The sequence below is a fragment of the Bufo gargarizans genome, chromosome 5 (genome assembly GCF_014858855.1).
Source record: "Bufo gargarizans isolate SCDJY-AF-19 chromosome 5, ASM1485885v1, whole genome shotgun sequence".
Lineage (NCBI taxonomy): Eukaryota > Metazoa > Chordata > Amphibia > Anura > Bufonidae > Bufo > Bufo gargarizans.
Window position 1 is genome coordinate 302,686,400 of NC_058084.1, and position 26,361 is coordinate 302,712,760.

General features: G+C 44.1%; 1 protein-coding gene across 2 annotated transcripts in view; it reads left to right on the forward strand.

Moving 5' to 3' along the window:
- Positions 1–26,361, forward strand: part of C5H5orf22 (chromosome 5 C5orf22 homolog) — a 59,748-nt gene that overhangs the window by 2,297 nt on the left and 31,090 nt on the right. For both annotated transcript variants that reach the window (XM_044293984.1, XM_044293985.1), the window contains exon 2: positions 13,520–13,665. In XM_044293984.1, coding sequence (XP_044149919.1) covers positions 13,520–13,665 — 146 coding nt within the window. The remainder of the gene's footprint in view (positions 1–13,519; positions 13,666–26,361) is intronic.

A 26,361-nucleotide genomic window follows, 5' to 3' on the forward strand; every position in this document is an offset into this window, starting at 1 on the left:
GCTATTGAAGCCCTGGCTGTCATAGTAAGCTCCATGCTGCTGTGTGCACAAAGCACCGAGCAGCAGGGACAGTGTGAGCTCCTAGTCACCCTGATAGATCTCTATCAGGGTGGGGGTGTCTATCAGGGTGAATAGGACAAGGGTTCTAGTCCCTAAGGGGGCTAAAAGTGAATAGGACAAGGGTTCTAGTCCCTAAGGGGGCTAAAAGTTTGTATAAATACAAAAAAAAAAAGTTACAAAAATAAAACACCAAAATATTAAGTATAAATGAAAAAGAAAGATTTACAAAAAAAAAATACACATTAACAATAAACATTAATTTTCAGCAGATTTGTGTAGGATATTTTTTTTTTTTTCAAAAATGAAAATTCCCAGAATATCGGTATAATTTATCGGCTATCGGCCTGAAAGTTCACAAATTATCGGTATCGGCCCTAAAAAATCAATATCGGTCGATCCATATATATATATATATGAAAAAATTGGACTGCACTCCAAGCAAATCTTCAGAAAAATCTGTTTTATCTGCTTGCCCCCCCTAATGCTTACAGCATTAGCAATGCGCCGCACAGACCTATGAGAAGGAGCGACCGCCGGCCACAGCGCACGTGAGTATAATGCGCTGCTCTCTGCTCACTAACATACCATGGCAGCCAGGGCTTAAGCAGCGTCCTGGCTGCTATGGTAACCGATCGGAGCCCCAGCATTACACTGCTGGGGCTCCGATCGGAACTGACACTGCCACCAATGATGGGGGGGAGGAGGGGGACCCTGTGGGATATGGCCGGCACATTCATTGGTGGCGCAGTGGCCACAGTCCCTCCCCTCCCCTCCTCCTCCTACTCAGTCCCTCCCCTCCTCCTCCTACTTGGTCTTCAGCGGCAGCCGCGCACAGTGGGGAGGGAGAGACTCCCTCCTCCTCCCTCAGCTGTGCCGGCCGCTCAGTCCTGCCTCTCTGGCCTCCGGAGGACACGGAAGCGGTGAGTGAGACGCTTAATTTCACTCCCGCTCCGTGATCACGTGATCTGAACGATTCCTCGATGCAGGGAAACTGCATCGATGAATTTTTTGACTCGATTTAATCGAGTTATTCGAATAATCGTTTCAGCCCTATCCCATTCAATAAAAAGAAAAAAGCCAGCAGCACTACAATAAGATTAAAAAAAAAAAAAACACTTGTGGTTTATTCTTATTGGAGTGCTGCTGGCTTTTTTCTTTATATAAATAAGAGAAGTGGTACTGTGCAATGCCTATATATTGTGTGTATCTCTCTCTATCTATATATATATATATATATATATATATATATATATATATATATATATATACACACACACATGGCCCATATCTATATAGGATAAGCAAAGTGGTACTGTGCAAGGCCTATGTATACAGGATAAGAGATGGTACTGTATTATATATACACACACACACACAAACAAGAAATGAAAGCGGCACCACAGAAAAAAGGTAGATGGTGTGCCAGCGGCTATGAAGACAATCCTCTATCCAAAGATAACATGTAGTAGAAATTCCACGGCAGCAATCTCATAGGTCATAGTTAAAAAATGTGTTCTTTAGGCCTCATGCACACAACAGTATTTTTTCACGGTCCGCAAAACGGGGTTGCGTTGTTCCGTGATCCGTGTCCGTTTTTCTTCCGTGTGTCCTCCTTGATTTAAAGTTTGCCTTGAAAATGATAGGAAAAAAACTGACACGGATCACGGACGCGGATGACAATCTTGTGTGCCTCCGTGTTTTTTCACGAACCCATTGACTTGAGTGGGTCCGCGAACTGTTTTCCGTCAAAAAAATAGGACAGGTCCTATTTTTTTGACGGACAGGAAACACGGATGCGGTTGACAAACGGTGCATTTTCCGAGTTTTCAACGGACCCATTGAAAGTCAATGGGTCCGCAGAAAATCACGGAAAACGGAACAACGGACACGAAACACAACAACGGTCGTGTGCATGAGGCCTTAATCACCAACTCGACGTTTCAGTCCTCAAACTGGGACTTTTTCCAAGCAGTGATACATACAAATGGTGCTGAGTACATGTATATAGGTATCTAATTACATGTGATTATCATAAAAATGCATACAAAACATGATTTGAGCAAAATATATGCATGTATAATATTTTCATTCAGTGCAGTATTGTGATACATAATCTCCATAAAAATTCAATCATTGCATCCACCAGCCATATGAAGCCATAAAGTGTCTAAATTGATTAATATTGAAAAACTATGTGCACACCTGATTAAAAACAAGAATGTAGGACATGATAGATTACTAAGGCTACTTTCACACTAGCGTTGTTTGAATCTGGCGTTCAATTCCGACACCGGAACTGCCTGCCGGATCCGGAAAAACGTGTGAAAACTGATTACATTTGAATCCTGATCAGGATTTTGATCACAATGAAAAAATGCATTGGCAAAAACGGATCCGCAATTTATGGACTTTAACTTTTTTTTCATATTTTTCGGGTTTAACATGCAAAAGCCGGATCCGTTTTGACGGAACACACAGCGCCGGATCCAACGTTAATGCAAGTCAATGGGAAAAAGGCCTGATCCGGCGTTCAGTCTAAGTGTTCAGGATTTTTGGCCGGAGGTAAAAATACTGCATGCTACGGTTTTCTGAAAAGCCTGATCAGTCAAAAAGACTGAACAGAAGACATCCTGATGCATCCTGAGGCACGGACTCTCCATTCAGAATGCATTAGGATAAAACTGATCAGTTCTTTTCCGGATTTGAGCAACTAGGACGGAACTCAGCGCCGGAAAAGAAAAACGCTAGTGTGAAAGTACCCTAAACAGCATGGACTTGTTCCAGTGAAAAACTATGTGCACACCTGATTAAAAACAAGAATTCAGGACATGATAAATTACTAACCTGCCGATGCGACTGCGCATGCTCAAATAATAAACGAAATGACTGTGGAGTGCAGGAAGCCATCATGGAGTGGAAAGCAAACCCGGCAGTCACCTGACCTGGATGTAATTATCTTTATACTTTTGGGGAAGGAGTGGAGCATTAGGCTGGGTTCACACTTCAGTGTTTGGTCAGTGATTTCCATCAGTGTTTTGTGAGCCAAAACCAGGTGCAACTCTAAACACAGAACAGGAGCAGATCTTTCCCTTCTACCTCATGTCTGTGGAGGCTCCACTTCTGGTTTTGGCTCACAAATCACTGATGGAAATCACTGACCAAACACTGAAGTGTGAACGAGGCCTTAAGGTTGGTACGGATACATGAATGGTACCTGTGTCCACTATGTCCTCTTTTTTTTTTTTTTTTCCCCCTGTATAGTGAGAAGTTGCAGTGGTGGCATTTGGTGTCCAATGACTGGATACTGAACCGCCCATGCACTTGTTCCCCGTGTCCGTCTGCGTATAACAATGTGATGGTACATGGGGTTCTCCGTGTTCACGTTTTTACTTTATTGATTTTATATATCCGTATGCTCCTGTCTCGTTTTTCTCCCCCTGAACAGTTCTATATAATATACTTTAATGAGGCATTTTTGCCTATGTATCTACTATTAGATCCTTAATCCTTGTTTTTAATCAGGTGTGCACATCGTTTTTCAATATTAATCCATTTAGACACTTTATGGCTTTATATGGCTGGTGGATGCAATGATATTATATGCATTTTTATGGAGATTATGTATCACAATACCGCACTGATTGAAGATGTTATACATGCATATATTTTGTTCAAATCATGTTTTGTATGCATTTTTATGTTAATCACATGTAATTAGCAATTATGTATTTTACCTATAGATATGTACTCAGCACCATTTGTATGTATCGCTGCTTGAAAAAAGTTGTATTGGTGATTAAAGAACACATTTTTTAACTGCGACTTATAAATATATATACAGGATAAGAGAAGTGGCACTGTGCAAGGCCCATATCTATATAGGATAAGCAAAGTAGGGTGCCGTTCCGTGGGCATTCCGTATCCCGGATGCGGACCCGTTCACTTGAATGGGTCCGCAAATCCGGAGATACGGAATGGTGCAGAACGGAACCCTACGGAAGCACTACGGAGTGCTTCCGTGGGGTTTCGTACCGTACTTCCGTTCCGCAAAAAGATAGAACATGTCCTATCTTTTTGCGATCCGCTGCAGCTGCCCCACAGACTGTGCTCGTGTAAATACGGCAACGGGCCACACACGCCAGTGTGAAAGAGGCCTAAGAGAGTCAGTCTCTTCTTTCAATAAGAAGGTGCAACTCACTCTACAATTGTGGCTCAACAACCATGGTAAATGAGCCCCATACAGTGCCTTGAAAAAGTATTCATACTTGAACTTTTCCACAACTTTTCATGTTGCACCCACAAAGTTAAATGGATTTTATTGGGATTTTGTGTGATAGACCAACACATGGTTTTTCAAAATTTTGAATAATAGGAAAAGTATGACATGCATTTGTATTCAGCCCCCTGTACTCTGATACCTGTTAATAAAATCCAGTGTGACAAAGTGCCTTCTGAAGTCACATAATTACTACGTAGTGTCCACCTGTGTGTAATTTATTTTCAGTATAAGGCTCCATTCAGACATCCGTAGAATGGGTCTGGAACGGGTACGGACCCATTCATTCTCTATGGGGCCGGAAGAGATGCAGAGAGCACACCACGTGCTCTCCGCATTTCCGCAGCACGCCCCGGATCTTCTGTTCCGCAACTCCGCAAGAAAATAGAGCCTGTCCTATTGTCCGCAATTGCGAACAAGAATATGAATTTCTATGGGGGTGCCATTCAGTGAAGTCCTCAGAGATTTGTTAGAGAACATTTGTGATCAAACAGCGTCATGAAAACCAAGGAACACACCAGAGCGGTCAGGGATAAAGTTGTGGAGAAGTATAAAGCAGGGTGAGGTAATAAAAAAAAATATATCCCAAGCTCTGAACATCTCACGGAGCACTATTTAATTAATCATCTGAAAATTGGAAGGACTATGGCAAAATAGTCCCATGGTCACTCTGTAGGAGCTACAGAGATCCATCCACAGCTCTAGGTGGAAAATCTGGCCCCAGGACAACTATTAGTTGTGTACTCCACAAATCAGGCCTTTCATGAAGAGTTGCAAGAAGAAAGGCATTTTTGAGAGTAAGCCATAAGAACTCCCGTTTGCAGTTTGCCACAAGCAATGTAGGGGGACACAGCAAACATGTGGAAGAAGGTGATCTGGATGAGGCCAAAGTTGAACGTTAAGCCTAAATGCAAAACGCTGTTTGTGGCAGAAAACTAACACTACACATCACCCTGAACACACCATCCACACCATGAAACATGGTGGTGGCAGCATCATGCTGCAGGGATGCTTTTCTTTAGCAGGGACAGGGAAGCTGGTCAGAGTTGATGGGAAAATGGATGGAGCTAAATACAGGGCAATCCTGAAGGAAAACCTGGTAGAGGCTGCAAAAGACTTGAGACTGGGGCAGAGGTTCACCTTCTAGTAGGAAAACAACCCTAAACATACAGCCAGAACTACAATGGAATGGTTCAGACCAAAGCATATTCATGTGTTATACTTGCCCAGTAAAAGTCCAGACCTAAATCCCATTGAGAATCTGTGGCAAGACTTGAAAATTGCTGTTCAGAGATGTTCTCCATCCAATCTGACTGAGTTATTTTTGCAAAGAAGAATGGGCAAAAATTTCAGTGCAAAGCTGGTGGAGAAATACCCCAAAAGACTTGCCGCTGTAATTGCAGCAAAATGTGGCCCTACAAAGTGTTGACTCGGGGGGCTCAATACAAATGCACACCACACTTTCCAAATTTTTATTTATTAAAATTTTAAAAAAACATGTATAATTTTCACTTCACACATACTTTTTATTTTGTGTTGGTCTATCACCTAAAATCCCAATAAAATACATTTAGGTTTGTGGGTAATGTTAAAAAAAAAAAGGTGGTTCAAATAGTATGAATACTTTTTCAAGGAGCTCTATGTCTTTATCAGCACGGAAACCAGAAGGCTTCTTGAGACTGGATCAGCTGAAAATGTTAAAATTGGTGCACAGTGTTCCCAGGCCAGTGGTATAGCCAGGAGATCACTAGTGGCCTGTGTGGGGGGAGGACGCTCCTAGTTCCTGCTTCATTTAGAATGTTTGACTCAAATCTCACAATTATGAAGCACCCTCCAAAATTAGGAAGTGCCTTGGACTGCAGCTAGTATACTAATTTTATTATACCGACAGTACTAGTATTTATAATCAATTTATAAAACAAAATAATATAACATTTCTGATAGTTTTCAATAAAAAGACATAATAAACACAGCGGTAGATTTACTAATCCTAGAAATAGCGTCAGCGTAGACAGTCTAGACCTGCCCCAGATTTAGCACAGTGGCTCATGATGGAGGATAAATGTGGTGCAGGGATAGCCAATTTCTCCGACTCTATACCAACTATTGGTTGGCTTACTTTGATGCAGATTTTTATTCCACAATTACAGTATATTTTTCCATAGCATCATCACGACGGCATACAAGGAGATTGACCCCTGACCTCTGTAGGGGCAGGAACAGAGAAAGGTTAAATACCCTCCTCCCACCACCAACACCAGTGTTTCCTGTCCCTACAGAGGACAGGGCAGAGAAAGGTCTCCCTGTATGCAGGGAGATGAAGCTAGGAATTCAGCGTGGATACCTTAAGAAATCGCCGGCATCCTGCATGGCGTCCCCCTGCCCTCCCGCGGTCCAGTACTAACGCTGGGCAGGGGTGTGGGGCTCTACCTCGTCCCGATTTTCGGGGCCTGTTCCCCGGCGCAGTCTCCCCTCCGGCATCAGCGGCAGCTGGGTGCGCGCCGGCGCATTGGGCGCATATGTATGACGTCACGCCCGGCGACCCGGAAGTGACGTCAGTGGCGGCAGCATGGAGCCTAATTTAAAAACCGAGGCCTGCTCCGGACAAACGCTCCCAGGATCGGTCCTCCACTGTGCGGTACCCTTACCTTTTGGGAAGAAGCGACCATGTCGGTACCGGAGCGGTCCCCCAGAGCTGAGCCGCCGCCAGCACTGCTAACTGTGAGTCCCCTTCGGGGGTATTTATAAATGGGTCAGGGAGTCTGTTGATCCCCCTCTCCCACGATGATATAGGGGGGGGGGGGAGAGGAGGAGGGGGCTCTTGCTCCACGCTCAGTGCAGCTACGGTAGGGCGCAGGCCCCTACATCCACCCGCGTGCCCCCCCCCCCCCCACCCTGGGTCATATTCCTTATACTTGCCGTTTCATCTCTTTTAGGCAAAAGAAACCCCGAAAAAGATGGGGAAGTCACTCAAATGTGTCTCCTGCTCTAGTAGACTCCCTGACGGCTACCCCAAAAAATTGTGCAAACCTTGTATCTCAAATATCGTACGGGATGAGGCACCCTCCCTAAAAGAGGAATTAAAAACTATGATTCAGGAGGAGATCCGTTCATCCCTGGCCCACCTGTCCGCTAATCCCCCCGATTTGCCGCAACCAAAGAAAAAGCGGGCTAGATCCCCATCCCCCTCTGATATAGAAGTCGTTGCGGAGGAAAGTGCCCACTCTGTCAAGTCTTGGGAGGAGGGGGAGAGAGTCTCTGACTCAGACGACGATGGACGTAGATATTATTTTTCTACGGAAGAAATATCCGACCTTCTGAAGGCCGTAAGGTCGACCATGGGTGTGGAGGAGGTACAACGTACCCATTCGGTACAAGAGGAGATGTTTGGGGGCCTGAGGGTTAAGAAGACCCGTGTGTTTCCCATCAATGAAAACATTAGGGATATGATCCTTGATGAGTGGACAGACCCAGAAAAACGACTGGGAGTCCCGGCAACGTTCAAAAATAGGTTACTATTTGATCCGGAGGAATCTAAAATTTTTAATGAAATTCCCAAGATTGATGTGCAGGTGGCCAAAGTGAACAAAAAGACGTCCCTTCCATTCGAGGATGCCTCCCAACTCAAAGATTCGATGGACCGTAAGGCGGACAGTCTCCTCAGGAAATCCTGGGAGGCGTCCATGTTTAACGTTAAAACCAATATTGCGGCTACTTCAGTCGCCCGGTCCATGTATCTTTGGTTGGGAGAATTGGAAACTCATATTAAAGACAGAGCGTCTAGGGAGCAGATTCTGGAGTCTCTTCCCCTTTTAAAATCGGCCACGGCTTTCCTGGCGGATGCCTCTGCCGAATCAGTTCGGTTTTCCGCCAGAGATGCAGCACTCTCCAATGCAGCTAGGAGAGCCCTCTGGATGAAGTGTTGGTCGGGGGATAAGACATCTAAGCTAAAGCTATGCTCCATCCCCTTTTCCGGAGAATACGTGTTTGGCCCGGTGCTAGATAAGATCCTAGAGAAGGCCGCAGATAAGAAGAAAGGGTTTCCGGAAGATCGCCCTTCCAAACGCCGGTATCCTTTTCGCCCCCCCTCGGGTCAAGAAAAGAGCTACAGGGGAAAAGGGAAATCAGGGCGTTGGAGTTACCCAAAAGGAGGAAGAGGAAGAGGTCAGTCCTTCTCCCAGCAAAAACCTTCAGATAAGCAATGACGGCCGAGTGGGGGGAAGACTCTCAAGATTCCTGGGGTCATGGGAATCCATCTCCCAGAACCCCTGGATTTCCAAGGTAGTCGGTACAGGCTATCAGATAGAGTGGTCTTCAAGACCCCCAAACAAATTTTCTCTGACACGGTTCCAAATGAACCTTTGGCAAGGAGTCCAGAAACTTCTTCAGATGAATGTAATCTCTCTGGTCCCACCTCTAGAAAGAGGCAAGGGTTTTTATTCAACTTTATTTTAATCAGGAAAAAAGAAGGTACCTTTCGGACGATCATAAACCTGAAACCTCTAAACAAATTCATCCGTTATCAGAAATTCAGGATGGAGACCCTAACATCTACAATCCCTCTGTTAAGCAAAGACGTCTTCATGTGCACTATAGACCTGCGAGACGCTTATTACCATATTCCCATTCACGCCAGCTCCCAGTGTTTTCTCCGGTTTGCAATCCGGGATATATCAGGAAACGTCCATCACTACCAGTTCAGAGCCCTTCCCTTCGGGATTTCGTCTGCCCCAAGAATATTTACCAAAGTGGTGGTAGAGATGGTTGCCTTCGCCCGAAGACAGGGACTCATGATAATCCCCTATTTGGACGATTTCCTTCTGGTCAGCGAAAGTCGCAGACAAATCAATTCAAATCTGAAGGTCTTTCTCTCCATCCTAGACGACCTGGGGTGGATCGTAAACGAGGAAAAGTCCGTCCTCACCCCCTCAAGGGAGGTTCGTTTCTTAGGGATGATCCTGGACTCCCGAAAGCAAGCAGTGTTCCTACCTCAGGACAAAATATAAATTCTCAGACAAAAGGTCAGGTCCTTTCAAAAGAGAAGATCTTGCTCTATCAGAGAGGCGATGAGCATGCTGGGTCTGCTGACATCTTGTATTCCGGCAGTCCCCTGGTGTCAAATACACTTCAGACCCCTTCAGTCCTGGATACTGAGTGTCTGGAACAGGTGCCAATCCTCTCTAGATCGCCAAGTAAGTCCTCCATCTCGGATTCTGCAGTCCCTGAATTGGTGGAGAAACCACGAGAACCTATCTCGGGGAAATCCCTGGCAGAAGACTCCCCAGTTGCAGGTAATAACAGACGCAAGTCTGTCCGGCTGGGGCGCAAAGGTCGGGGACCGTATATTTCAGGGCACTTGGCCAGATTCGATCAGATCCCAATCATCGAATTTCAGGGAGCTGAGAGCAGTCTGGGAAGCATTGAGGGCGGCAGAGGAAATGTTGTGTCATCATCATATAAAGGTACTATCGGACAACACTACAGCCATTGCCTACCTCTCCCATCAAGGGGGAACCCGGTCCGTAACCCTTCAGGCACTGGCAACAAAGATCTTTGCTTGGGCAGAACAGAAGGTGGCCTCTGTGTCGGCAGTTCACCTGAAGGGGATACTAAATCAAGAAGCAGATTTTCTCAGCCGCCACAGGATCGATCACACAGAGTGGTCTCTAAGTCCAGAAGTCTTCAGGTTAGTGGTAAGGAAATGGGGGTTGCCCGACGTAGATCTGTTCGCCACCAGGGCCAACTCAAAAGTGGAAACATTCTGTTCCCTAAACCCCAGGGACAGGCCTCATACATTAGACGCCTTCGCCGTCCATTGGCATTGGAACCTATGCTATGCCTTCCCTCCACTTCCTCTAATCCCGAAGGTGGTGCAGAAAGTTCTCCAGGACAAGGTCACGGTGATTGTGATCGCTCCCCTGTGGCCAAAGAGAAGTTGGTTCTCATCTCTCCAGAGACTTTCTCTACAGGATCCATGGCCCCTTCCGGTACGGGAGGACCTACTCCAGCAGGGCCCAGTTCTACACCCAAACCCGCAGTTTCTGAAATTAGCAGCTTGGATCCTGAGTTCCAAACCCTGAAACTTCAGGGACTATCAAACGAAGTTATTGCTACTCTGAAAGCTTCCAGGAAGAAGGTAACGTCAGCGATTTACCTTAAGATCTGGAGACGTTTTTGTTCTTGGAGTGGGGATGAATCGCCACATTTACATAAACCTAACATCCAAAGAATACTGGACTTCCTACAGCGAGGTCTAGATCTGGGACTTAGGCCCTCTACCTTGAAGGTCCAGATCTCAGCCCTGGCTTGTTTTTTTGACCAAGATATAGCCGGTCATCGTTGGATCAAAAGATTCATCAAGGCAGCGACGAGGCTCCGCCCAACGATCACCGCTCGTGTCCCTTCCTGGGATCTGAACATCGTTCTTACAGGCCTTACCTTACCGCCCTTTGAACCCATGTCTGACTGTCCTATAAAGTTAATGGTCCTTGAAAACGGCCTTCTTAATTGCGATAACTTCGGCCCGCAGAGTAGGAGAATTGCAAGCCCTATCGATCAGGGAACCCTACCTCCGTATTCTAGATGATAGATTAATTCTCCGTCTGGATCCGGGGTTTCTCCCCAAAGTGGTATCAAATTTTCATCGGAGCCAGGAAGTTACCCTACCTTCCTTTTGTCAACACCCTGCTAATGACAAAGAAGCCACATTTCACTCTCTGGATGTTAGACGGGCAGTCTTAAACTATATCTCTGTGACGAAAAAGTTTAGGAAGTCGGACAGCCTACTAGTTCTCTTCGGAGGAAGACTTAAGGGCCAGAAAGCCTCCCGGTCATCTATAGCCAGATGGCTCAAAGAAACTATTAGTCTTTGTTATCAACTACAAAATCTTACATGTCCAGTCCACATTAGGGCCCATTCCACCCGGGCCATGTCCTCCTCTCAGGCTGAGAGAGCTGGGGCTTCTCTGGAGGAAATCTGTCGTGCTGCCACTTGGTCCAGCATTCATACTTTTATAAAGCACTATCGCCTGGATCTTTCCAGATCATCTGATCTGTCCTTTGGGCGGAAAGTCCTCCAGGCTGTAGCCCCCCCTTAACTGATATATTTTTTATATCTCCTTGTATGCCGTCGTGATGATGCTATGGAAAAACCGGAATTAGACTTACCGGTAATTCTATTTCCATGAGATCATCACGACGGCACGTTATTCCCTCCCTTGATTCAATTTATTTGACCTACCCAGGTCTCTAGAAGGTATGGAGTAATACCTTTTTTCTTGTTTTTTACTGTTCTCCACCACCGGGTTGCTCTGTGTGATTTTGGAAACACTGGTGTTGGTGGTGGGAGGAGGGTATTTAACCTTTCTCTGTTCCTGCCCCTACAGAGGTCAGGGGTCAATCTCCTTGTATGCCATCGTGATGATCTCATGGAAATAGAATTACCGGTAAGTCTAATTCCGTTTTTTTTTTCATCAAACCTCAGCTCAGTACCCCAATCAGACGGGACCTTTCATGTTTTTTTTTTATTTTTTTTATTCTAGATAAATACCCTTTACTTGCAGGGTACCCCCCAGTTGATGCTGCCACCTTGCCTGTTTTTTTTAAACTATGGCTCCTACGCCCCTCTGTGCCCCCTATAGTTTTCCCGCTCAGTATGTTAATACTGAGCATCGGTTCAGGGAGGAGGAGACGCCAGGGTTTCTCAATGGGCGTCTCCTTCTCCCTCTCTGTGATGCTCTCTTCTGTGATTGGATCGCGGCACAGCCAGGGAGAAGGAGACGCCCATTGAGAAACCCTGGCGTCTCCCTGTACCGATGCTCAGTATTAACATACTGAGGAGGAAAACTACAGAGGTGCACAGCGGGGCTTAGGAGTCATATTTTAAAAAACAGGCAGGGTGGCAGCATCAGCCGGGGGTACCCCGTAAGTAAAGGTGTTTATGTAGAATAATAAAAACACATGAAAGGTCCGCCTTAATCAGGCGTCAGCTCAGAGGCACAGTGTTAATCAGACCTCAGCTCAGAACCCCAATGTTAATTAATTAGATTAGAAGGAGCATTACTGAAAGAATTGCCGATCCAGCGCCACTAACATTCTCGCTTTCCCCTCATCAGCGCTGTCCTGTATCATGGCATTACAGACAAGCACCATGTACTGGACCAGAACATGTCTGTAGTCCCTAAGCCACAGACTCTGTGTAAGGGTACATTCACACAACCGTATAATTTTATCCGCATCCGTTCCGCATTTTGCGGAATAGATGCGGATCCATTCATTTCTATGGGTGAATAAAATGTGCGGAATGGTTTCCGTATGTCATCCGTTTTTTGCGGCTTTGAATGTACCCTAAGACTACAACTCTCAGTAAGGCTTGGGGTTGTGGTCTCACATAAGCAACAGGCTATGAGTGACTATTGTAATATGCTATTTGCTACCAGTTTACAGGCTGTGAAGACTGCTGTGACTTGTAGTTCTCCAGAAGCCTCTAATCTGCTGCAATCAGTCTAGCCCAGAAGCTGACCCCCTTTTACCAGTGATAATAACCGGCCAGCTCACCCATGTCTCCAGCAATAGAAGAGAGGTCACTTTGAAGAGAGGTCACATGCTCTTGGGTCTCATCACAATCTGCCTGCACTGACGGTGCTGCCCGCCACTGCGCATGTGCTCTAATCTCATTGTGGCAGTCATTGATGATGCCTTACCCCGCTGTATTTGATCAGGGCAAGAAACCTTCCATACACTGAAGCTGCCCGGTATTTATTCTCCACAAAGGTTAGCTTCTGCAGGAGAAGACCAGGGAGTGGTGAGTACAGAGCCCGGGGAGTGCTGTTTTCACCCCCTTCCTGGTCCGCCAGTACTAATAGGCACTTCAGTAATGGACGTACTTATTCGCCCCATATAGGGCAATAAATATGATATGTTGCAGTTTTGGTGCAAAACATCAGATCCTTATACACACCCCATTTCACACAAAGCTCCTTCCTTCCCACTAATCCCGCGCCCTTTTCAAGCAAGTTGGAAAAGGTTGTGGTAACCCTAGTTGCCACAGATTGCGGCACATTTTCTGCAGATTCTAGGTGCAGATACATTAATAAATCCCAACATGGTAAATGCGCTGCCTCCACAAATTATACGTTATTGTGTTGGTTGCAGTGAAGAAATAATTTTCATTGTTTCCCCTAGGTGCTGCCTTTTATCTATCGAGCTATTGGGTCCAAGCACTTGCCTGCCAGTAACATTAGCTTCATTCACTTTGATTCTCATCCTGATCTCTTGATACCGGTAAATATGCCCGCAGATACTGTGTTCGACAAGGAAGCCTTGTTCAGGTGAGACCAAACTGCCTTCTACTTGTAATGTCATTGGAGATCACTTACATTTCCTCCTAGCAGAAGATTACATTTATATTGGCGTCAATGGCCATCTATCATATTACTACTTATCTTAGATCTCTACCAAGTTGCCAAATGTGCTGTGAATATACAGAGTTCAGAGCTTTATCTGCTTCAGGACCAGTTAGTTTTGGTTTTCCCCTACGCCCATGACAGCACCCTTGAGAGACCGCCTGCATGCAGGACAGGAACCAGAAACCTTCGTGGAGAGCTCTTAAGGAGGGGCTGTAGCACCAATTCCTGTTTCCTGTCCTATGGATAGGACCTATAGTGAAGAGCTAAGGATTAAGCATTTGGTTCAGGTGGCCAGTGTTCCCGAAATGAGGGAGAAACATCCTTCTTCCATAAAAAGCCGCATGGGGATTTGTCACCTTACATCACAAAAAGTGTAATGGCAAGTGATCAAAAAGTCATATGCACCACAAAATATATGAAACAGTCAACTCATACCGAAAAAAATGAGCCCCTACACAAGACAGTCGTCCAAAAAATAAATAAAACTATGGCTTTCAGAATGTGGAGACACTAAAGAATAATTTTTTTTTAAATGCTTTGTTATGTAAAACTGAAACAAACAACCAAAAGTCATAGTCATATTTGGTATTGTCGCGCCCGTGACAACCTGCTTTATAAAAAATACCACATGATCCAACTTGTTAGATGAATGTTGTAAATAACAAAAAGTAAAAACTGTGCCAAAAACAGCTACCGTATTTCTTGTTACCTTGCCTCACAAAAAGTGTAATATAGAGCAACCAAAAATCATATGTACCCTAAACTAGTACCAACAAAACTGCCACCCTATCCCGTAGTTTCCAAAATGGGGTCACTTTTTTGTAGTTTCTACTCTAGGAGGGCTTCAAATGGGACATGGTGTAAAAAAAAAACAGTCCAGCAAAATCTGCCTTCCAAAAACCGTATGGCATTCCTTTCCTTCTGCGCCCTGCCGTGTGCCCGTACAGCGGTTTACGACCACATATGGGGTGTTTCTGTAAACTACAGAATCGGGACTATAAATATTAACCCTTGTTTTTTACCTGGAAAAAATTGATTCAAATAGAAAATCTGCCCAAAAAGTGAAATTTTGAAATTTTATCTCTATTTTCCATTAATTCTTGTGGAACACCTAAAGGGTTAAGGCTACTTTCACATTAGCGTTCGGGGCTTCGCTTGCCCTATCACAGGCTGTATTAGGGCAGTCAGTGGAGGTTCGAGCGAAGTGCGCCGGCCGGCACATGCACACTTCGCTAAACGAGGCCGCTGCCAGTAGTCCCCACGGGCGCATCAGGTTATACCTAGTGCGCACGCGCGGGATCTGGCTGAATCGAGCGGACGTACGAGAGGCGGCGTTGAACTGAGGTAGGCGGATCGAAAGAAAGGGAGGACGGCAATTTCAGCATTGAAGGCGGCGCTGGGCACCTAAACGAGATGGATGCAGCCGGGCACCTTTCCCCATGAGACGTCCCCTTGGACACATTTCGAAGTGATTGGCAGGTGATATAAACGTCTTTTTTATGAATATAGAGCCACAGGGGCATTTAATAAACTCGCTTTAGGATTCAGTGTTTTACAAGGGACATCCCCATATGTTTAGCTTATAGGACCAATTTCTAATGACAGAATCCCTTTAAGAGCTCTCCACGAAAGTTCCTGTTTCCTGTCCTGGATGGAGGCGGTCTCTCAAGGGTGCTGTCATGGGCTCATGGAAAAACGATTACCGGTAAGTAACCCTAAATTTCAGGACCAGACACAGTTTAGCTATAGCTGTTTTATTTATTGCGCTAAAATTACTTTTGCTTTTTATTTTTGGGATTGTATATTAATAAAGTATTTTTTTTGTTTTTTTAGTTTTGAAAAAAATATAAAAGTGCTTTTTTAAATTGTAATATTTATTTATCTGGCGTTAAAGTATATTAATACTAGGAATGAGCAAATCGACTTGAAACATCCGAAGTCAATTCGTATGAAACTTTGTTAGAATACTGTTCGGTTCTCGAGTTCAGTAAAAGGTTTTTTACAGTAGAAATTAATTTCTGAAGTTATTACCCAATGTCCCACGAGACTTAGCGAAATAACTTTGGCTCATCAGAGCCAGTACATTCTAATACTGTACGGAGCACTCGCTTCCTACAGTATTCTAACAAATTTTTATGCGACTTGACTTTGGATATTTCATCCGAAGTCGATTCGCTCATTCCTAATTGTTACCCAAAAGTAGATTTTTTTTTATTTTTATTTGTGTTTATCATTGTCTACCATTAAATTTTGATATATTACATAGCCAATTTTAGCTAATTGGGTTTTGATTAGCAGTACAACTGTGATTAGCACACAGAATTTTTTTTATGTTTTACTTTTTCATTTTGTGGTCTGCCTCTCTAACGTCACAAAATAAAATTAGAGGACTTTATAATTATAATTTTGTACACTATGCCCCATCAGTGCCAGATACATGAAACATCTGCTTTGTTGCAGTGTCAGGTGACACTGTTGGGGCTGCGTTGGGTCCAGTATATGACCACAGGTATACATTTTCTGCCTCTATTCTACAAATGCTGTAGACTTTAAGTTGACCTTTTCAATGGCTCTTGTTGTGTTATGTGTCAATTTAAAGGGGTTCACCCATCTGGGACATTGATGGCTATTGCCAGCGGTGAATTGAGCGGCGGCTGGGCATGTGCAGCTGCTGTCTGTTCACTTCGGGGGTCCCATTCTGGTGATTAGCTGTGACATGGCATTCACACCTAACTGACAATGATGGCATATCCATCATACACCTGTATACACAGTGGCCCTCTGTGCCAAAAATCTGTCTAAAGAAAAGTGGCACAGTTTGGTGCATCTAGGGTTTCTACACTTTTTTCTGACATGCTTGAAAAGGGGTGGGCATAGCAGAAAGTGGGCAATGCTTCATGGTAAAGGGCGGGGCATAATACGCACCATTTTGTGCCAGAATGGTGCAATTCTGAAATAAAAATCGATCTCAAAGTAAGCCAACCAATAGTTGGTATAGAGTCCGAGAAAAGTATCCCTGCACCACATTTCTCCTCCAGCAGGAGCCCCTGTGATAAATCTGGTGCAGGTCTAGATAGCCTGTCTAGGCTTACACCATCTACAGGCTTAGTAATGAGCACTTTGAACCTGGTATATAAAAACTAGAGAAGATAGAAGTGGTCTACCCTCTTCTGTCTTCTCTCTCAGGTCCCCCGCAGTCTTTCACATTGGGGAACCCGAGAACTGATCACTGGATCACTCACATAGCATATTTATGGCGTCTGCTTCAGGGACCTTTGGGGTCATTTACCAAACTGGTCGAAAGTAGAAATGGCTTAGTTGCCCATAGCGACCAGATTCCACCTTTCGTTTTGCACAGCTCCTTTGTAAAATGAAATAAGGAATCGGATTGGCTGCTATGGGCAAATAAGCCAGTTCTACTTTACACCAGTTTGATAAATGATTCCCCTTGTCCTCAACCAGTTGAGACACTGTGCCACACATTTATGGAGTGGAGATGGTATGGTCACGGCAGCCGTGCTCTTCCCATCAGGCTGACAGTTTAAAGGGGTTACCCAGCCTTTCAAAACTGGTGACCTGTCCTTAGAATAGTGAACGGGACAAATCCTTGGTGGGGGTCCTTTGACTCTGTAGATAGGGGATAACTTTACACACCAGGAATACTCCTTTCATTTCAGAACAGCTTATAAGAAATGTGAGCTGGAATATGATTGTCTCCTATGAGCTAATGCTCAAAGTTTCCTTTGAAATACTAATTCTCCCCTATTGTGTCACTGTTATCCTTATTATGACTTGTTTATAGTTTTCTACAGAGTTGTACAAACTTTATTTGCAGAAAAAGGAACATGCCATATATAACGTGCTCAAACATTAGCCTAAAATAATGTAATTATTCTGTATAGTAAAACAGGTCACAGAGTGTAAAATATAGTATAAAAATAATTTGATGGCAAAAAAATATTAAAAAATCACCCTCACACATTGGTTTCAATCATGCTGATCTTCCATACCCAGACGAGTACCAACCTAGTCAGTGGTTTAGGCATCTTTATTGGCATGTGAAAATTGTGTAGACATTAAAGGTGCCTTCTTCCCTCCATACTTGGCTTTGATCTGACAGTCTAACTTCTCAGAAGCTCTGCATTTACTGAGAAACAATACTAACTTTCCTTCTCATTATGGGGTCATATCAGACACATCAGAGCTGCAGAGAGACTGTGTGAGAAGGAGGTGTCACTTGCAGACATACATGTATACATTGCTCATCTTCTAGTCCGCAATAGGGCCCATTTACATTGGCTGAAACCCCAGGCAATAGTCGGGAACAAACTGTTCAATCGCCATCATTGCCCAATCGGTGAGCTGCATTCATATGTGGCAATCATCCCTTTTATATGGGGATGAATGGGTAACTTTTAAGAACAATTTCAATTGCTTCTCTGTCAGTGAAGGCAGCTGGGCTAGGCTGAGCGGATGCATTTTTGGAAAAAGCTGCCCAGACTTTGTTTACTCCTCTTGGGTTCTCTCTGGGCTTCTCCATCATCTCCTGTGCTTGTGTGTGATGGTGGTGACTCTGTGGCAGACACAGCTTGCGTCTCTAGCAGTGCCTGCATTTCTGCTGCTGCTTTTGTGAAGATGAACTCTCTTAGGTCATCTGTGATATATGATGATCTGAAGTGTGGGTTGACAAAGGGGGCCATATCCAGGAGGTCATCAGTTGCAGGGTCTGAGTACTTCTCATATCAAATACTTGAGGGTGGCTCTCTTCATGTCCTTCGTCAGGTCTGTGTCAATGCCATCATCAGCTAGAGGATGGACTGTGGTGTTAAGAAGGTGGAGCACAGGTTTGACATACAACACACTCACATACTCTTCTCTAGACCGAGCATCTGTGAACTCCAACAGGGGATTGAGGGTCTTGTTCATAGGTTCTAACACATCAATGTCCTGCCAAGTTGGTACCAGGTGCCTGGTTTTCCTGTCTGCTTTCAGGACCTGTGATATGGCCTTCTCTTTTTCAAGCAGCCGCTGAATCATCTGTTGAGACCCCCATCTTGTTGCTGTTTCAGTGATGAGACGGTGCGGAGGCAGGTTTAGCTCAGCCTGTGCATTAGCCATTTCTCTCTTCCTTTTCCAAGTGTAAGAAAAGGCACTCAATATTTTCTTGCATTTGCCAATTGCCAATTTCACACTTCTCTCTAAGGACAAAATTTGAAGATATTATTAGCACAATGCCCCCGCATAATGTTGAACTAGTCTAAGACTAAAATAAACGTTTACCTACCGATGGCGAGGTGGAGCCTTTGGCCAAAGCACTGCAGTCTTGTCCAGCTGTTCATTTCCACTGCTTTCACAATATTTGCGCCATTGTCGCTGGTTATGCAGACGAGTAACTCTTCTTTAAGTCCCCATGACTCCAGCGCTTCCTTTAATCCCTGAGATATCAGTTCACCCGTATGATCCTCGGGGAAATAAGATGTCTGTAGGCATCTGCTGCACAACTTCCACTCGTCATTGATAAAGTGGACTGTGAGACTAATGTAAGGCTCCATTGTGCCACTGGACCACAAGTCCATAGTAGTTGCATAGTGTTTTATGCTCCGGAGTTCTTTCTTCATTTGCTCACGGACTTTGTCATACAGTTTGGGCATTTCAGTTTGGGTAAAGTGTTTGCGTTTAGGTACCTCATAATGTGGATCGAGCGTCTTAATCATGTTCTGAAAGCCGCTTTTCTCCACTGGAAGAAACGGCACCATGTCCTTACACAGGTACAGGATAATAGCATTTGTAATATCGTCAGCCAGCGCGCTGACGATGTGTGAATGCAAGGCCCTGCAGCGCGGTGCAGAGTTGGGAGGCCACAGAGCGATGAGTGAGAAGCTTCTTCAATTCACTACCGCTCCGTGGTCATCTATCGCGATATGGCGATAAAACTAAAATCTATATCTTCGGCTGAATTGATGACAATAATATCGTATATCGTTTATATATCACCCACCCCTACCTCTAATGCCACCTTGTATCTGGTGGTATAAGAGGCACAACTTACTTTTTGGAAAGGGGGGTCATTTACATACCTTTTTTCACAGACAAGTATTGCCTGGCCTATGTTTTCTCTTATATAACGCCAGCGTATTGTTCAGCACTTAACAAACATTATGATCGCTGCTCAGTCGACATGATGGTGTAGATAGGGTACGTCACACCCTCCTCCTCTCCTCCTGCCACGCTCCATCGCGCCTCCCGTCCTTTGTGCTGCCCGGCATTTAAATCTGTTCCCATGTCCTGGATCGGCTGCAGACCCGTTCCGCTGGCTGTCCTGTTTGACCGTGGTGGATCGTTGCAGAGGCCACCTGCTTGCCTGCTGAATTCAGATCTGGTGAATGCTTGCCTTCATGAGGAAATTTCCTCCTGCTGCCTCTCCTGTATGAAACTTTGCTGTGGTTTGTGCTCTGGCCGTTGCTTCTCCAACCTCGCTTGTCTTTCATGCGGATTCCTCTGCTTGCTCCTCTGCCCTCCTTCCTGCTACGTGTCCTCCTGAGCTGAGCTGCTACACTCTACTGATTGGTGAGCTTTTTCCTTTTTGGACTTTTTTTTTTGCTTTTTATTTTACTCTTTTGTCTTGTTTGCTCTGTTCAGTTTTTTTTTTTTTTTTTTTTTTTTTTTTTTTTTTGGTGTGGGGTGCTAAAGGCATCTTCTTTAACAGACTAACATACTATCAGCATCCGTTATAACAGACTAATAATATCTAAGTATCCTATTTAGTTAAAAGGCAATAGTGAAATTGAAGAAAAGAGGAGGAAAAAAAGTGGGGAAAAGGAAAAGGTGGGGGAAAAAAAATATAATGGGCCCAAAGCAAAACAGGCGCTTAGCGGATTTTTCTGGGGTAAAAGCAGCCCAGAGACCTCTGATATCGGCAAAATCGGCTGCAGGATACTAATCCTAAAAGGAATAATAGTTTTGCAATCACGGTGGAGGAAACATTGAATGAATACCCCCAAGCTGAGGCGACGCAGAGGGTAGAGGAAGGAGAATTATCCAATGTTCAATCTTCCTCTATAAAAGAAATATTGCTGGCAATAAAAAAAAAGGGGGGAATTAATACAGGACATCTCAATACAGCTTGGGTCAATCCTGTCTGATGTAGCCCTGATTAGGGGTGATGTATCGAAGATTCATGATGGAGTTAATACTATAGAAAAGTCTGTGGATGCTTTACAGAATGAATTTAAAATATTACAAACTGAAATTTCTACTCTGAAGACTAACTCTTGACCTGCTTAGAAAGAAGTTTTAGATCTGGAGGACAGGTCAAGGAGATGTAACGTGAGAATCTTGGGGTTACCTGAGGGTGCTGAAGAAAATAATCCTCCTCAAATGATACAAATGTTGATTTTGGAGAAGTTTGGAAAAGAACATTTTTTTTTCTCCATTGTTCTTAGTAGAAAGAGCACACTAGGTCGCCGGAGGTAAACCAGTTCCTGGAAGGCAGCCACGGACACTCCTGGTGAACATATTGGTCTCACAAGACAGAGATATGTTACTGAGAAGGGCAAGGGAGTGCTCTCCTATTCTATACAATATGAACACGGTTAAAAAAACATTTACAGGAAAAGGATATTGAGTATTCATTTGTTTATCCAGCTAAACTTCGGATTATCTTTATTGATAAAACGTATTTTTTTGATTCTTCATACCTTGCTATGAACTGGCTTGATCATAATAATATCTGATTAGTTTTGTTTTCCTGATTGGTAGCAGTGGTGGGGCTAGGTGGTAGTGAGAGGGGGAGGGACGGTCTTAGTTAAGAGAGCTGTTGCAGAATGTGGTGGATCAGGTGGATTGGAGGGCAATTTTTTTAATTTATTTTTTGAGGAGGGTGGGGGAGGAGAGGGTATAGGAGAGTTGCAATGCATCTCATAGGTTAAGGAAAAAGGGGTTGGGACTATTGGAAGCCCTTAGGGTTTGGGACTCTTGGTTGATTTAATGTCAGTTAGAATCTTAACTTGGAACGTTTGGGGTCTGGGTGATAAACTAAAAAGACAAGCGGTATTTGATCTGGTACAGAGACATCCCCCCCAGCTATTGTTTGTTTGGTAGAGACTCATCTTACTGAGGAGACTTCCCGGCGTGTCAGCAGGTGGGCTACTCAGACTTATAATTCTACTTTAGGCTACTTTCACACTAGCGTTCAGAGCGGATCCGTTCTGAACGGATCCGCTCATATAATGCAGACGGTGGCTCCGTTCAGAACGGATCCGTCTGCATTATATTGTCTAAAAATGTCTAAGTGTGAAATTAGCCTGAACGGATCAGTCCAGACTTTTACATTGAAAGTCAGTGGGGGACGGATCCGTTTGAAGATTGAGCCATATTGTGTGATCTTCAAACGCATCCGTCCCCATTGACTTACATTGTAAGTCTGGACGGATCCGCTTGCCTCCGCACGGCCAGGCGGACACCCGAACGCTGCAAGCAGCGTTCAGGTGTCCGCCTGCTGAGCGGAGCGGAGGCTGAACGCCGCCAGACTGATGCATTCTGAGCGGATCCGCGTCCACTCAGAATGCATTAGCGCTGGACGGAAGCGTTCGGGTCCGCTTGTGAGCCCCTTCAAACGGAGCTCACAAGCGGACAGCCAAACGCTAGTGTGAAAGTAGCCTAACTAGTTATTCTAGATGAGTAACAGTTTTTATACTGTACATAGTACAGTATATATACATATACTGTACTGATTATGTCTGTTAGGCATCCTCTGTTGACAGGCAGGGGAGATGTTTTTTTTGTACGGTTAACTTGCTGGAAAATTATGTATTTTTGCCTATGTGTATATTCCACCTCCTTTCTCCCTATATGTACTTAGCTTCTTGCTTACTTTTATGGAACAATGGCCTGAATGTCTCTCGTTAGTTATCGGGGACTTTAATTGTTTTATTAATCCCACTATAGATAGGATCTCTATGGGGGGGCTGCCATACCTTTCCCCAGGGGTCACTCTTAGCCCGGTTCTGTCAGGAATCCGGCTTTGGGGATGCTTAGGGCGGGGGAGAAGTCTACTCTTGCGTAAACAAATCTAGAAAATCTATGTCCAGGATAGATCTGGCCTTAATAAATGAAAAATATATGAGGTATGCTAAACGGATGAAATATGAGGCCAGGTCTCTCTCAGACCATGTATTTATTTCCCTTGAGTTATGCTTGGCTGATGAAGATATGGTATAACCCCCATTTAGATTAAATCCTTGAATACTGGATATCGGTAATGAACAACCATGAATTAATACAACATGAAGTTGCCCGATTTTGGGAGAATAATTATAATTCAGCCAAGACCCAAGTAGTATGGGATGCATTCAAGGCCTTTATAAGGGGGATTTTTGTTAGTAACATCTCTAATTTAAGGAAAGGGTACAGTATTAAGGAGAAGGTCTTAAAAGAAGCCGCAACATCAGCTATGAATGACTTTTCTAGGAACATGATAGAAGTAACCAGAAATGCCATGCAGAATGCAAGTCAAGCATGTGAGGAATATTAATTATTATTTACTGTCATCCATGTTCCCACACCGACCTGTGAGGCGTATGGATTATTATTTACTGTCAGCAATGTTCACACACCAACCATCTGCTGTCAGATAGCAGAGGTAGTGAACTCCACAGGGGGGGGGGCTGCTTCAAAGCCCAGCCAAATGGCAGAGAACTTCTAGCAGGCCACCTTTGTTTACAATTTCTCACCTCCATTCAGATAGCACAGATCCTGCAGGAAAACTTCCCTGCAGGGGGTCTAGGACATTCTCCAGTTCAATCAAATTTATCAGACACCATGGAACCGGCGATTCATAAGGAATTATGAATCACCCAGCCATCACAGGCATAAACCAGATACATATTTGTGTCCCTGTGGCCATGATGAACAGGCCCATGGTCATAGTTTGTTGGTGGGATGCCAGCGAGGAGAGATATACATATCTCCCCACAGAAACCAAATAACTGTGCCATGCTTGGACTCTACTGGTAGCCGGAACCCAGACAGATCCATTGGTCCCAGAACCACCTCCCTGCGACATTCTGGTCTGGAGCCATGAGCCCTGATCCAGTTTGTGGCTCATTTGCTGCCAGCTCCAGAAGATTGGGAGTTGACTCCTCCCAGAGACCGGTTGTGTCTTTTCTCTGAAGGGGGGTTACGTCGTGCCATGTGTTTAGAGGGACCTGCAACCTGATGACATCACTGCCGCCCATGTGACTACAGCTAAGAACTCATCACAACCCAAAGGACTCATATGCCTGGTAAACTGACCTTTTTGTTCTGCTTAACCCTATCATCTGTATTTGTAACCTCAGACCACTGTATATATTCTTTCTGTGTATATTGTGTTATGTCTAGTGAGCCCTTAAGGCAATTTAATATATAACTAAATCTTGTGCTGTTCTGGTATCTCGATCACGAATCCTCACGTCCGTGTTTCGGCATAGTTAGATGCTACTGCGGGTTGGTTTCTCACAATATATAATCCTGTTAGCGGACCGGGCTTATATCTAACGAGAAGCTGGCAGTCTTCCCAGGCTGAGGAAGCGCTGTTCCACTGGGGCAGTGAAAAGGCTCCCTCAGCTTGTTGCCTCTCTGTGCCCATGTGGACAGGAGGAGTCTGTGAACACTGTACCAAGATGACCTTACCTGCTCCGTGGGGACGGTGTAGCGTCACGCCTTGGTAACCAGTGACTATACCATATCCCGCTGGCACTACGTATTTGATGTCTGGCAGCAGCGAGGTGCAGTATTCGTCACAAAGCATATTCCATTTTTTTGTGCTCGACAAGGCCCAGCAGAGGCTATTTTTTAACCACCTCCCGTCCGCCCATAGACTATAAACATCCGGAAGGTGGTTCTCTATTTCTGAATGGACGTTCTAGAACGTCCATTCAGAAATGCAGCTGCACGCTAATCGTGCAGCTATGGTTGCCCACTGACTGTGACAGCGGAGCAACCCAAAGAGAAGGCAGGGACAGTGCCCTGTTGTCCCTGCCTTCTGTATCGCTGCATACACAGCGCTTCCTGTTCCGGCCTGGCGGTCATGTGATCGCCGGGACCAGAGAGTGCAGGAGCTGTGTGAGGTCTTTCAGAGACCTCGATCAGCCCTGCACTGAGGCTGTACATATAAAAATTGTGTAAAAAAAATTAAAAATAAAATAAAAAGGTTTCACATGTAAAAAAAAAAAAAAGTTAATAGAAAAAATAAAATAAAATAAACATATTTGGTATTGCCGCGTCCGTGACGGTCGGCTCTATAAATATATCACTCGATCGACCCAGTCCGATAAACACCATAAAAAAAAAAATATAATAACTGTTAAAACAAGCAATTTTTGTCACCTTACATCACAAAAAGTGCAACACCAAGTGATCAAAAAGGCGTATGTCCCACAAAATGGTAAATAAAACCGCCACCTCATCCTGCATAAAATGAGCCACTACATAAGAAAATCTCTAAAAAAAAACTATAGCTTTCAGAACATGGACACATTAAAACATTTTTTTTTGTTTCAAAAATGCTATTATTGTGTAAAACTGAAATAAACAAGAAAAAGTATACATATTAGGTATTGCCACATCCGTAACGATCTGCTCTATAAAAATGTCACTTGACCAAACCCCTCAGGTAAACGCTGTGAAAATAAATAAATAAAAACTGTGCTAAAACAACCAATTTTTTTGGTCACCTTGCCCTATAAAGTGTTATAATGAATGATAAAAAAATCATATGTACCCAAAAATAGTACCAATAAAACTGGCACCTTATCCCCTAGTTTCCAAAATAAGGTCACTTCTTGGGAGTTTCTACTGTAAGGGTGCATCAGGGCATCAGGGGGGCTTCAAATGGGACATGGCATCTAAAAACCATGTGGAGTTCCTTTTCTTCTGTGCCCTGTCGTGTGCCCATACAGCAGTTTATGACCACATGTGGGGTGTTTCTGTAAACCGCAGAATCTAGATAATAAATATTGAGTTTTGTTTGGCGGTTAACCAACGATGTGTTAAATAAAAAATTGGATTAAAATGGAAAATCTGCCCAAAAAGTGAAATTTAAAAAGTTGATCTCCATGTTCCTTTAATTCTTGTGGATCTCACAGGCAGGAAGCTGTATGAGTAATACACACTGTATTACTCATACAGCCAATGCATTCCAATACAGAAGATTCGGAATGCATTGTAAATTGCATCAGACCCCAAAAGTTGAAGTCCCAAAGTGGGACAAAAAATAAAAAACAAATATGGCTCAGAATATGGAAACACTAAAACATAATTTTTTTGTTTTAAAAAAGCTGTTATTGTGTAAAACTTAAGTAAATAAAAAAATATATACATATTGGGTATCGCCGCGTCTGTAATAACCTGCTCTATAAAAAATATCACATGACCTAATCCCTCAGGTGAACACCGTAAAAAAATAAAAATATAAAGGGTGTAAAAAAAGCCTTTTTTTTTTTCGCCTTACATCCCAAAAAGTGTAATAGCAAGCGATCAAAAAGTAATATGAACCCCAAAATAGTGCCAATGAAACCGTCATCTCTTCCCGCAAAAAAATGAGACTGACTTTTGTTAGGGTTAGAGAATCCTCTCTAT